This window comes from Camellia sinensis, chromosome 4 (assembly GCF_055761805.1).
Source record: "Camellia sinensis isolate YWXY chromosome 4, ASM5576180v1, whole genome shotgun sequence".
Lineage (NCBI taxonomy): Eukaryota > Viridiplantae > Streptophyta > Magnoliopsida > Ericales > Theaceae > Camellia > Camellia sinensis.
In genome coordinates, this window is record NC_138964.1 from 214,210,283 (window position 1) to 214,224,808 (window position 14,526).

The 14,526-nt window shown below is 36.4% G+C and overlaps 1 protein-coding gene and 1 long non-coding RNA gene across 2 annotated transcripts; both read right to left on the reverse strand.

Moving 5' to 3' along the window:
- Positions 1–6,717: 6,717 nt before the first annotated feature.
- Positions 6,718–8,553, reverse strand: LOC145823555 (uncharacterized). Its single transcript, XR_014365852.1, has 3 exons — positions 8,371–8,553; positions 7,476–7,637; positions 6,718–7,122 (listed from the first exon to the last, which is right to left on the reverse strand). It is a non-coding gene; the product is annotated as an uncharacterized LOC145823555 (long non-coding RNA).
- Positions 8,554–10,378: 1,825 nt separating this feature from the next.
- On the reverse strand, positions 10,379–13,535 carry LOC114308271 (putative serine/threonine-protein kinase PIX13). The gene is made up of 4 exons (XM_028253828.2): positions 13,008–13,535; positions 12,745–12,887; positions 11,954–12,077; positions 10,379–11,741 (listed from the first exon to the last, which is right to left on the reverse strand). The coding sequence occupies exons 1-4, from the start codon at positions 13,042–13,044 to the stop codon at positions 11,407–11,409; spliced, it is 639 nt and encodes a 212-aa protein (XP_028109629.2). The 5' UTR covers positions 13,045–13,535; the 3' UTR covers positions 10,379–11,406.
- Positions 13,536–14,526: the final 991 nt, after the last annotated feature.

Sequence of the window (14,526 nt, forward strand, 5' to 3'; positions counted from 1 at the left end):
ATATATATTTTTGTTATTTAATTATGTGAATCCGTGGTCCTAAACCGATCCAATCCGTATTTAAATGGATTGGTTTGGATTGGTTCCATGATTGAAACGGATTGGATTGGTTCCAATTTTTCAGGAACCGTAGATAATGGATTGGTCCTGATTTTACCCCAATCCGGTCCAATCCGGACCATGCTCACCCCTACCCATGGGGGTGCCTCCCTTTTATAGCCAATACAATCCCAGTCCCAATAGGAGCCTGGCCCTAATGGATTTAGGATTACTGCTAATCTGGGACTCCCAGTGGGATTAGGATAAACTCTCTAAGAGTCTTATCTTTACCCAAACTGAAGTCTTCTCCCAATTTAGGACTCTTGTCCATATCCAAGTTGAGTTCCCTCTTCATTCTAGGACTCTTGTCTCTTATCCGCTTATCTCGGATTTCGATATCTTCGGGAGGCAACCTCGGCCTAGCCGAGATGACCTCAGCACAACGACCAAGACACGTGGTACCTCGGCTGACACGTCGGCGTCACCTTGCCACGTGTTGGTACTCAGAAAATATATCCCCACAACTGCCCCCTAGGTTCTATTACCTCGACATTCTGAAGTGATGGAACCTACACTGTTCGTTCATCTGTGCCCTTCTGTCCGAGATCAAACTTGCCGTCTTCAAAGTTCCCTGGACTTTACTGTCCACCGGTGTCAAGAATCAAGTTTCATGTTTTCCAAACTGCTTGAAATCGTACCTCCTAGCCGAGGTTCTGGTTCCATTAATTCGTAAACTCCAAGAGCTTCGCAACTGTTCCACTCACACTCTCTGGTGAGTTCCCGATTTCCAGTCATCTATTTGACTCCAGCGATTTTCATATCGGCGTTCATTTCACTTTGTAGGTTCATAAACTCTTTACTTGCTATTAAGCTCAATCTTTCATAACTCTTCTGATTTACTTTGAATCTGTTTATTTGCCCTCTGTTGTCTTCTATTTTCGTCTGTTTCAAGTCTTGAATTGTTTGAATGCCTGGCACTGTTCTTGTCATATCCGCTTTCTGTTGCTAGCATCATGTCTGGGTCATTACTTTCTTGTTCTTCACATACTTACTTAGTGCCTGTGCACTTGGCTTTATTCTTGAACTTTGTCGTCTTCTTGACTATTTTTCTCTTTTTTCATTCAATCCTCTGGCTTTTTCTCTTTCTAGCTCTTTTACTTAAATCCGTCATTTGTTCCAAGCTTTCAAGCTTCTGCAACTGTTTTCGTTTCTCTCCTCCGGTGAAGCTTTACGTCATTCTGTCATTATTGTCAGACTTCGGCAATTCTCATTCCGGCTTCCCTCTTTCTGGTAAGCCACTGTTCCTCCTGGTTTTATTTCTTGTTGCTTTTCCAAGAAGCTCTGCTTCATTGTTAATCACCATTGCTTGTTTTACCCGTTATTTCCAAATCATCTTCTTGAATACACACTGTTCACACATCTGTTGATTTCTACCACTGTTCTTGGCTTGGCATACTTGTGCAATCTTTTTGTCTTGATTTCTTGATAGCTTCATCATCATTTTTTATTACGAATTACATTCATGTTTCTGTTTTCTGTGTCTTTTTCCAGATTCTTGCTTTCAATCTTTGCCTTCAAACCCTGAGGTGCCAATCGCCGAGAAGAGCCTTGATCAAACTCTTCAGGAGATCGAGGCTTAGCTCGTGGCCGAGAAGGTTGCTGAGAAGTCTTCCCAACTGTCTTCTATATCCTGCCATTGATACCGAGTAGTTTTGTTTTCAATTCTCTTTCTTCTTCTTCGGCTAAGCCTGAGCCGAGAAGAAAGAAGCATTCTTCGTCGCCCTCCTGGACGAGGATTTTCTTCAGTGTCTCTTCACTCTTTTCGGCTGGCTCTTTGCCGACATCATCTAGGACCTCCGTGTTCTCGTCTTCAATCTCTGTCTTCCCTGGTTCCCGAATGTTGCAGGTAGTTTTTCATTGCTGCCATGGAGCAATTCTTTGCCTACAGTTGGTCTCATCTGACTTCTTCAATCCCATGTTTTGAGGGAACTGCCCCCATTGCATGCAACCATGGCCTTCCTAAGATGATATTGTATGGCGAGGGCGTGTCAATCACCATGAATTCTGTCTTGATCTTCTTCTAACTGCTCTTGCATGATTCTATACTTAAAATATTTTGCATGTCTTTCATACTTTGCCTCCTTTGTGCAATCTTCTCGGGGTTACATACCTCGGGTATAATAGCTACAAAACTTTTACTTCGGCAAGATACTGACCTCAACCTGTAAATTGCTGCAAATTTCAACAGATGATCACATGTCGGCTTAACATTATCTTGTAAATTGCTACAAATTTCAACAAGTGTTAAGCAATATACTTAGCTTTTACCTCAACCTGTAAATTGCTGCAAGTGTGCAGACTATAACCTCGGCTTCACTTCGACTTGTAAATTGCTACAAATTTCAACAAGTGAAGAGAAACAGTAATCTCGGCTTAACTTCAACTTGTAAATTGCTACAAATTTCAACAAGTGAAGATATGGAATCAGCTTAACTCCAACTTGTAAATTGCTACAAATTTCAACAAGTGAAGATAAGGAATCAGCTTAATTCCAACTTGTAAATTGCTACAAATTTCAACAAGTGAATTAAGGAATCAGCTTGACTCCAACTTGTAAATTGCTACAAATTTCAACAAGTGAAGACAAGGAATCAACTTGACTCCAACTTGTAAATTGCTACAAATTTCAACAAGTGGAGACAAGGAATCATCTTGACTCCAACTTGTAAATTGCTACAAATTTCAACAAGTGAAGACAAGGAATCATCTCGGCTTAATTTCAATTAAGCATCGTCTCGGCTTAACTTCGGTTAAGCATTATCTCGGTTTAACTTCGGTTAAACATCATCTTCGGCTTAACTTCGGTTAAGCATTATCTCGGCTTAACTTCGGTTAAGCATCGTCTCGGTTTAACTTCGGTTAAGCATCATCTGGGCTTAACTTCGGCTAAGCATCATTAGGGGTGTGCATAATACCGCCGAAACCGCCAAAACCGCACCGAACCGCACCGCCAAGGCAAATTCGTTATTATTTGCCAATCGAACCGCCGGTTTTTGGTAAGAAAAATGGCAAATTCTAGTTACACTTTTATCAATCCGCCGGTTTCTATTTTTCTTCCAAACCGCACCGACCCGCACCGCTATTAAATGATGTTTTATAAGATTCTAAAAATTCTTTTTTACTTAAGTTTGCTTGTTGTTCTATACCTTAGAATATAGTATTACATTACTGCTCGAGGGGAATTCAAGATGTCAGTAATCCAAAATAAAGTTGGATTCCAATTCACTTTTCAATCTTTTTTTTTTTTTTTTTTTTTTTCTGGCCATGTTGCAAACTTGCATCAGCTCACTTTTCAATCTAAATACTTTTCAACAGTAAACATTTTCAATAAATTGTAAACCCTGAATGATATAATTTAATGTATTGTATTTGATCATTGTAGCTTTCACAGATTCTTGTAATGAACTGATGGCATAGTCGTTGATATTATCATGTTATTGCTACACTTGCTGCATCAGAAGAAAGTTTCGCAAGATGCTTAACATCACGATATCTCTCGTCTTTTTTTTACTCTTTGATTTAAGTTTTGTAATTTGAATTATATTTTTTATAAACTGCCAATCCGCCCGAACCGCCAAGGCAAATCCGCCATTATTTGCCAACTGAACCGCTGGTTTTTGATAAGGAAAATGGCAAATTCTAGTGACACTTTTATCAATCCGCTACCCGCCATACGGTTTCTATTTTCTCTCAAACCGCACTGACCCGCACCGCGCACACCACTAAGCATCATATTGGTTTAACCAACTTGTAAATTGCTACAAATTTCAACAAGTGGTAACCGCATTCTTCTTGTCTTTGCCCCCAATGTGAACTTAAAATCCACTTGGGTTCTCATCATGTAGCTTCGACCTTGTCGCCGAGGTTGAATTCAATCCGAGGTTGTCGGCCTTGGTTTCTCTATTGATCTTACTTGGCTCCAACCTGAGTTTGATTTTCGGCCTCGCATCGGCGAGCCGTTTCTCTTTTCTTGTTCCGATGCCTTTGTTCCTGGCATGTCTTCCTCGGCCCTAGCATACTTCTCCATTCTGGCCAACTTTAGTCTGATCTTGTGTGTTTCCTTTTTATCTTCTGGGATTTGAGATCTGCTCATTGTGCTCTTCTCTTCTCGGACTCAGGTCCTGAGATCTTATCTTCTGGAATCTTGGATCTACTCACTCAGGTTGAGCTCTTCTTTTCTCGGACCTACTCATCTAGGCCGAGATCATGTCTTCTGGGATCTGGGATCCGGGATTTGCTCACTCAGGTTGAGCTCTTCTATACTTGAATGTTATCTTCTTGGGAGCGCTCATGCCCCCCCTGTCTTTGCATCCCTTCTAGAAGGGTCTTCGTTCCTCCGCAAGTATCTATCCTTTCATACCTGGAAGTCGTCTTCGTTGCTTCGATCTGTTGTCTTTGGTGCGTCACCTTCCTGGCCGGCTTCTTTCACTCCGTGACTCTGGTCACGAGTGTCTGTGTTGCTATTGTCCCCTTCAACGTCGAGATCAATAGGTCTTTCACTCCCAGCAAGAGCGTAGTCTCTAATCTAGTCATTCTGTTCGTCATTGGCCATCTATTCTTCTTTCTTTCCCACAGACGGCGCCAAATTGTGTGGGTGATTTTCCGACCACACTGCCCGCTTAGTAACCAGCTGGAGAGCACTGGCAGAATAGATGGCACCTGACTGACCTGTAACAGAAATATAAGAATCCCGCGGTGGTTTCGACCACCCGGGGGCACTCCGACGATCAAGTCAGTATATCTCTCAAAGATAAATCAAGTATTAAACTCACAAGCTTGAGTATCAAAAACATACCTTAGACCCATGGGGGTGCCTCCCTTTTATAGCCAATACAATCCCAGTCCCAATAGGAGCCTGGCCCTAATGGATTTAGGATTACTGCTAATCTGGGACTCCCAGTGGGATTAGGATAAACTCTCTAAGAGTCTTATCTTTACCCAAACTGAAGTCTTCTCCCAATTTAGGACTCTTGTCCATATCCAAGTTGAGTTCCCTCTTCATTCTAGGACTCTTGTCTCTTATCCGCTTATCTCGGATTCCGATATCTTCGGGAGGCAACCTCGGCCTAGCCGAGATGACCTCAGCACAACGACCAAGACACGTGGTACCTCGGCTGACACGTCGGCGTCACCTTGCCACGTGTTGGTACTCAGAAAATATATCCCCACAATTTTTTATATTGTCCACTACTAAGTTTTCTTTCTTTTTTTTTTTCTTTTTTTTTTTGAACTAAGCTTTCCAGGACATATTTTCAAAAGTACATAAAACTAGTAAAAAATTAAGTTGGAAAAAAACCAAAATAATAAAAGAGAAAGGGAGAAAGAGAGGGAACAAAATTGCAGGATAGGAAGCAATTAGACATGATCTTGTATGAGAGAATAAAAATGGACCGTAACTCGATGAACACTTGGCATATGGTTAAAAAAATTAAGAGACTTACTAATCAGTTCTATGAATTAAATTTATTTATTTATAGGTCTTGATAAATTTATTATTATAAATTTATTTATAAAAATAAGAGAGACTGATGATAAATTTATCAATAAGATTTAATAAGTAATAAATCTCAAAAATAGGACCTATTGGTAATTTGCTCAAAAAATTATATTTGTTTTTTTGGAGTAATTTTTTTAAAAATTATGTCAATTTTTTCAATTTATTTTTCAAGTCCGTTGACAAATATTTTAAAAAAATAATAATAATAAAGACAAAAAATAAAAAAGCCTCATAAAACTAATTTTTTGACTATTTTTTTTTACCTTTCTGATTTTTTTTTTTTAATTTTTAAAGGTTTTTAGTTTCTTAGCTCCTAGTAGCACTACAAGAATTAACACTTTTGGCAACAAAAAAATTGGTCGCTAAAAGTCGATTTTTGGTCGGCAAAAGTTATCCGCGACCAATTTTTTTTGTCGCTAGTTTGATCGCCAATTGAGGGTCGGCAAAAGTAATTCGCGACCAAAATTTTCGTTGGTCGGGAAAAGTTGGATTTGCCGACTAAATTTTTGGTCGCTAAATATATCATTACTGCGACTAATCTATTTTGTCGCAAAAACATTTTGGTCGCGAAAAGTCGCCTTTTGCCAACCAAATATCTTAGTCGCCAATTGTCACATTCCACGACCAATAATTTTGGTCGCCAATTAGCACATTCAACGACCAAATTTTTTTGTCGCCAATTGTGACAATTGATGACAAAAAATATTGGTCGCCAATTGTGACATTTCGCGACCAATAATTTTGGTCGCCAATAGTCTCATTCTGCGACCAAAATTTGTTTGGTCGCCAATTGTGACATTTTGCGACCAAAAAACTTTGTCACCAATTGTGACATTCTGCGACCAAAATTTGTTTAGTCGCCAATTGTCACATTTTGTGACTAATCACTTGGTCGCCAATTGTGACATTCTGCGACCAAAATTTGTTTAGTCGCCAATTGTCACATTTTGTGACCAAAATTTTTTTGGTCGCCAATTGTGACATTTCGCGACTAATCAATTGGTCGCCAAAACTATAAAAACAAAACCAAATTTTGGTCGCCAACATCCAACAAAATAAACCTGTAATTTATAATAATTCATCCAATTTATTCAATATAATCTGTAAAAAGAAGAAATCATTCAAACCAACAAATAAGTTGAATCATCAACATTCAACAAAATACATATATCAACCATTTCTGAACCTGTTTAATTAAAGTCAGCAACTATTATAAGTTTACATCCACAAATAATTCGAAACTACATATTTCATCTAGCATAAAATTTAAAACATAACAAGTACTTGCTATTATGTTTGAAATTTTTATCCATGTACATCAACCCAAAAAAATAACTACTAGTCTACCAAATATTTTCTATACACACCCATCAAAAAATATAACTAGTAGTGTATCCAAAAATATAACTACTAGTCTACCCTAATATTTTCCATATACATCTATACAAAAATATATAATCCTTCCAAAAATGCAAAAAGTGCCAATTTGTCCTGTACAATTTAGCTTTGTGCACGAGTTCATCCATCTGTACCAAAGAAAAAGATAAATAATGTCATTTAAAATTGGACAAATAATGAAAAATGTCCATGAAAAGCAAAGGTCACCTTAGCAAATTAAATGACTACCATTATCAAATTGTAAATAAAACAATAGCATTCTTATGTCTATAGAATAAATTGGATCAGCCACCATTCCAGATCCAATATAGTGCCACACAGCAGAAACCAAACACGGCAACTAAAATTGATCCATATTGTCAATAACTCCTATCTTCCTCAATGAACCTTTCATGTGAATTAAATTAAACTCCTATTTTGGCAACCTATATATCTAGATTGATAAATAATGAATGAATGGATGATGAACATGTTTCATTACATGGCAATATCGGAACTGATGCAAAGGGAGATGCCAATGCCGAAAGATCGGATAATGGGTGTGGCACTTGACTACCCAAAGGCTGTTCGATTGATTAACCAAACCAATTCACTCCTCAAAGGGGAGGTAGGCAATCTACTTGTAAAACGGAACTTTTTATACCTGCAAAAAAGTTAAGTTTGTGACTATTGGGTAGTTTTATTTCTAATCGTTTTTATTTAGAGATAAGTATTAGAAAAAGCAAATACTAATATATTACTTTATATTTATCATGCATGTATTGATCAGTGATATAAAAAAAAATGTTTAAAACAAGCAAATAATATATAACAGCTCTCTAATAAATTTGATACATCGATCATTAATTCTTTGTATTGATAGTTGACTGTCACCTATAAATACAAACTATGAATTGGTGTTGATAGTCACCACCATATATAGTTGACTATTAATTTGTATTCTTTCTTCTGTAACGATGTCATTTGACATCACCACTTGAAGATCATATTCCATCAAAATAAATACAAACACTAACATTTTCATACAACAAAATGTATGGTGTTCTCAGTACTATATTATCTTGAATAAGGCCCACAATCCATCATGATGATTTGTGCACTTTTTCCTGGGTGAGTTTCTAATGTGTAGCATTTGAAATTTAGAAATTTCACAATATTTAAAAATCAAGAAGTTTCTCAATTTCTATACAATCCATGATGATCATTTGGGCCCTTATTCGATAAATTTGCATTTAAGGTTGTCCTCTCATTCATTTCATCCTATAAGGTTGCAAAAAACATAACTTAATATATACATTTCAATAACTCAACATTATAATGTGGAAATTTTAACTAATCTTCAAGTTCAAATGGACATATAATTATTTGGTACATACTATCATTGCTTTCGTTGCCTCAGGGGTTCCAATCTCCTTTGTATAACATACTTTAAACATGTGAGCACAAGTTGGAGAGTGTCCCAACTTATTTTTCTACAAAATAATATATTCCAAAATATAAATTATATCATTCTGTCACATTATGTATACCTTATCATATTAAATATACAACATGAAAAGATGAATTAACCTGCTCCTTCTGAACACGTGGAAAACTTTTTGTTCCAGTTGTATGATTATACTTTCGCTCTGCACGACTTGCTTTGTTCTTATCACTTTGTGCCTAAAATTACAAATGCATAAATTAATGGTGTCCAAATTGCAGCAAGTAAAATAACATATAATGATCAGATCGAGTACAGGTAAAATAACAATTAATGTCTTTGTGAATGGAGTTAGATTTGAATCCAACATTCTTTTGGATCTTTCTCCATTTTATTAACTACAAAACCATACCTTCTTAGGCATTGTCTCTCCTCAATCTAATACTGACTGAATACAGGTTACACTATACTATACTACTCTCTAATTCTGACTGAATACAAGTTGCTATCATTATGTAGTTGGGCAGCCGGTGAACAAAAAATCATGGTCCAGTTATTGTCACGATTTTATGTGTAAGGATCAAAATGGGATTTGACTAGAAGTGCAGAAGGTTGATTATCATGATTTCGTATGTAGGAACCAAAATGAGATTTGGTGCAAAGTGTAATTTACCCTAAAAACAGCCTAGAAGTGTTTCTCTAAAAATTGAGTGTTCTCAACCAAAAAAATTAAATAAAATAAATAAAAAATCTGAGAACAGAAAAGAAAATGAAATCCATATCAAACCAGTTTATTTTCTTGCGACTTCTCTCTAATTATTGAAGAAATATCCACAGCCTCTGCTTTCAGCAGAAGTTGCAGACAATTAAATTCCCAATGACAGTAAAGAGATTAGTAACCATGAGGTATCACTCACTGTCATCTTCCTCTGCATCAACAAATTCTCCGACTAGCGCGACGTCAACCCCAAAAATAATAATAATAATAATAATAACAATACACAATGTTTATTGTACAGTAAAACAATAGATAATACTCATCTTTATGTTCCAAATCTCAGTCCAAACCCCATGCCTGCAACCAGTAATAAAGAGGATATTAGCATCTTTCACTAAGTTCCAATATGCAATGCAATGCGATGCCATACAGAATTCACAAAAATAGAAGTGAGTATTGAAGATTCAAATTTAACGTGATGTGAGTCACATCTAAAGTGAAGCTGATCCACACACTAGCCATTTTTCGGACTACTTATTATGGCTCTGTAGCTTTTTTGTCCATATAAAGAATGACGTGGCTACTGAGTAAAACTTCAATGCAACAATGATATCACGTCATCGTTCATATGTGGTCCTGCTATCCAATCATAAAACACCACATAAGAACGTGAACCCTACTATCTCAATGTAACCATGCCATCCAACTCATTCCACTAATTGGCACAGATGCATAGTGGTGTAGAATACACTTATATGGTAAAAGGGACCCTGTACAGGAGAAGACCACACAAACAGAAAAACAAAGAAAATTAAAATAAAATAAGGACCACACCCCAAAACAGCAGTTTGTCTTACCCAAATTCTGCAACAATCCAAATAGAGGCATCCATATGGGCTGTAGCAGAAGTTGTAGTAGCCAACTGTAGCATCCAAAATCACGTATTTCAGCAGCACAGAAAGCTGCAGCAGGAACACTTGGTGACAGAGCAGTACAGTAGCAAAGCTGCTCAACAAATAGCCTAGCAGCCATACCAGCAGAACAGCTCAGTACAAGCAGCATATAGCTGAACATCGCAGCAACACAAAATAAGCACAACACTCTCAAATTGACGATCAAAAGTAACTGTAATACAAGCAGTATAGACCAATGCTAGACATTTACACCCATGCTATCATATGTTCTATTCAATCATGTTAACTTACAAAATATACGTAATACAAAGTGTTTCAATAAGTGCCAGTTAAGCACCCAAACAGTATAGACCAATGCTAGACATTTACACCCAACCAAATTGTAATTAGCCACTGTTTAAATTAAAATATAAATTATTATAGATTCTACAAATTATAATAGACCAATTATAAGTACAAAAACCTAAAATCAATTTCTCACAAACTAAAACAATATTTAACTGTTTTAGGTCCTTTTTTTTTTTTTTTTAGATTGGCAAAATAAAACTTTTATTGATGAATAAAGAACTCATTACATCAAGAAAGGAAAAGAGATGAGTGCAACAAGTATAGCTTGATTCTTTACTCATTCCACACTAGGAAGAATCACTGGACATTGTTTATTTGCTCCTTTACCTTTCTATTTCCTAATGATATTTGCTGAGCAAGAAAGTAAAGTAAATTATTGTTATTTTTTTCCTCATAGAAGTGAATACATAACTATAGTTGCATAATTCATTAAAAAATTTACACACCAATCAGTGTGATTATTCCAAGTCAAATGTTTTTTTCTAGGTGCTTGGATGGAGTACCAGTGTAGGATGCTAATTAAAAAAATCATATTGTGATAAACTAAGTAAAAGTGTATCTCTAAGGCTCAACGGTCTACTTGTCTCATGCATTGGATCGGTTAGAAAAAAAGTGCAAGTTCTAAATATGCCACACTATTTTTTGTATGCTGATTTCTTGTTAAGAATAAGGCGGGGTACAGGTTCAATTGTTGAAAACACAGCTTATCATCTTGAGGTTGGGGGTTTGAACCTGAGGGCATTCACTTTATTCTCAGTGGTGCTCTGTTCTTTCCTTGGAGTATGTTAAATACAAACATCCATTTTAATTTATGTGATCATATGATTGTTAAGTTCTATTTTATGAAACAATGACCTCATAACCACATCAGGTTGATTGTCTTAATCAGTTGGAATTAGCTAAGTACATCTAGATCTTGTGAAGTAGAGTTTAGCATAAAAGGCTCTATGAGATCAGATCATAGTTACGGAACCATATATATATATCATTTTTTTTGCAGCTTAATTAGCTAATTTATGTGATCATTTGGTTTTTGCTTCATGGCTTCAATCTGTTCTAAGATATCTACAACTTCTTTCATGGGGGGGCATTTTCTAGGTTCTGATTCCAGGCACTGTATAGTGAGTTGAGCAGCAATCAACGTTGCCTTTGAAGAATATTGCCCTTCTATCCGCACATCCATAATTGATTTCAGCTTCCTTTTGTTGGAGAGAAAGGGCTTTGTCCAATCAATCAGATTGTGCTGCCCACTGGGGCGTTTGGAATCAAGTGCCCGCAAACCTGTCAGCATTTCCAGCAGCACAACACTGAAACCGTACACGTCGCTCTTCACATATAAATGACCTGTTGAAAATTTGAACTAATTCATTTTACCACAAGGGACGGGTTTTTTTATTTTTTATTTTTCGACCTAGATCATATGAACTATCGACCAAATAAAACATATAAGCAGGAACCTTTGCCTCTCATGTGCTTGTTCATAGAAGATGTCTTTTAGGAATAATTTCTATGGTTCAATTCTCTAAACATTTTAACAAAAAAGGATTCATATTTACCTGTTGCAACATATTCTGGAGCAGCATAACCATATGTGCCCATAACTCGTGTTGTCACATGCGATTCTCCACCTGAGGGCCCCAATTTCGCCAAGCCAAAATCTGAGATTTTTGCATTGTAGTTCTGTAAAAAGAAAACAAAACACACAAAAGCTTTCAGAATAATTGTTTTCCATGTTTGCCCCATTTTATCGTAGGTCATGTTTGTTTCAATGGAAAATGCACAGGATGAGTCTCATTACATGAATGCCGTTAGAGGAAATATCTATCTACATGATTGTGATGTTGATACACCACTTGTTTTGTTGAATGATTTAAAAAGATGAAATGGCAGTCCCTGTATTCTAGATAAGTGCTCAAGTCACTCTCCCAAGTCTTGAGACCTTATTATAGACCTTGTCATTAAGAAAACACAGATAACAAGTACTGGCCAGAATTCATGATTCGTTCCTCACTAGGAGGAGGTCACAAGTTTGACGTTCCCTCCCCCTCTAATTGATACAAATTTTTGCAAAAAAAAATATGGATACCTAGGGGTAAGCCAAGCTTAAAACCCAGGTTCGAGCCCCGGGATCAACTTCCCCTCCCTTTCCCCCGCCCCAAAAAAAAATGTACTCAACTCTTTTCTTACATTCCCTTGTCACTCAAACAGAGGACACACATTCCATTCCAAGATAGTCACCATATTCAAAGTTCCTTTTCCTACTTATTCTTATTGTCAGTGCCTTTTCAGAACACAAGTATAAAATCCAACTCATTAACTTACGAGGCATGATCATATAAATTCTCACCCCATCAAGCAGTATATTAGATGCTTTGAAGTCCCTGTAAATGACTTTCTTGTCTGATGTGTGCAAGCAAACAAGGCCCCGTGCTACACCAATGGCTATTTTGAGCCGTATGTCCCAAGAAAGTGGCTCAACAGCAGAACTCCCTGCACAACCGTTCAAAATCCAGCAATCAATTCAATGCAATATAACCATGGACAGCTAGTTTTTCTTTTCTTTTCTTTTCTTTTCTTTTCTTTTCTTTTGTTCTTTGCTAACGTTCTTACGTCTGAAAAGATGGTTTTCCAAGCTTCCCTTCTGCATAAACTCGTATACAAGTAACAGCTCTTGATCCTCCCAACAGTACCCAAACAGCTTCACTAAGTTCGGATGAGAAAGCCTTCCCAGAAAATTCACTTCTGACTGAATTTTCCAACAAACAGACCATTAGATTCACTAAAATTGATTTTACTATGCAGATGAAGATCAAGGAAAATTTCTAAAACAGGTAGCCACTTAATAGATATTTCACGAGTCTACTACTATCTCCATGAACCATTAGGAACACTGATCCAAAAACAAAATATATTCTACATTTCCCTTAAAACTCCTATGTTGATTTCTAGGGCAATAAATCTCATTAAATCACTTACCAAAAAAGATCTCATTAACTTTCATCTAGAGTATAATTAATCAAAAATAAGAGGCCCCAAGTCACAGCCAAAGACTGTTAGGCCTAACACAAAACCGAAAAAATCATAGGTTTGGATACAAGCTGCAAGGTGAATATCAAGCCTGCATCATTGCAAGCTTAAAGGTTTAGAAACCTACAAAAGAACCAAGAAAGAAGAAAGAAAGAGGGCATTGCTTTACATTCTTTTCGCACGGAAGGTGACCAGAAAATCTTCATTTTCTTAGTTTCATCTTCCTTTTTCATTTATATTTATATCGGCCACTTGACTGCAAAAGGTAGAATTTTGTCACCTATAAATTGAATTAAAATATGGAACAGGAGAATACTAAATGACATTGTCAACAACTCGTGCAATGCTTGTTAGATGTAATTATTATATATTTACATTCTCATCCATTGATTTGTTATCATATCTAAGAAAATTTACTAAAAGATCTTTGGACAGAGCCACCAAGACTCGCAACAAAGCCAAGTAAATAATGGTGGACCAAGTGAAACCTTCCACAGACAAGTTAAAACAAACTAAAAGATGATATAGAAATAGACACAATGTCCATCAAACAATCTGGCCAAAAAATAAAATAAAAATCCTTCAATCAAAACATTTAATAAAGTAGAGACCTCAAATTGCTTTTACAATACAGTGACATTTACCTAAGCAATTTTTCTTATCATTAAAAAGGCATTTCCCATGTCACCACTTTAATGGCAAAAACAAATACAAAAGCTGCACACACAATCAATAACACATAATATAAAACATGCATAGATTCTTGGCTGGAATTGTGGGGTCAATTCTTTGAGGCAATTTATCGAACATGTAGAGGACATTGGAGAAACCCCTCTACACATTGAAAAACCTATCATCAAGCAATCTATAAAAGCAAATACAACAAAATATAAAAGTGAATCACTCAATCTACCAGGCACATTGCATAAATACTGAATATAAAACCCAAAACCCAATTTTTTATTGCATAAATACTGAATATAAAACCCCAAACCCAATTTTTTATCCCAAAAAAAGTATCGAATGCAGCTTTAAATATACACAAATAGCATGAAAATACAGACCAACAAAAAAAAATAATATGAAACAATGATGCGCCCTC

Excerpts from the sequence above, each read along its gene's own strand:
- LOC114308271 (XM_028253828.2), bottom strand. The coding sequence starts at position 13,044 with ATGCAGAAGGGAAGCTTGGAAAACCATCTTTTCAGAC. Across the intron at positions 12,888-13,007 it reads GGAAAACCATCTTTTCAGAC|GGAGTTCTGCTGTTGAGCCA; the intron begins GTAAGAACGTTA and ends ACGGTTGTGCAG. Across the intron at positions 12,078-12,744 it reads CTAATATACTGCTTGATGGG|AACTACAATGCAAAAATCTC; the intron begins GTGAGAATTTAT and ends TTCTTTTTACAG.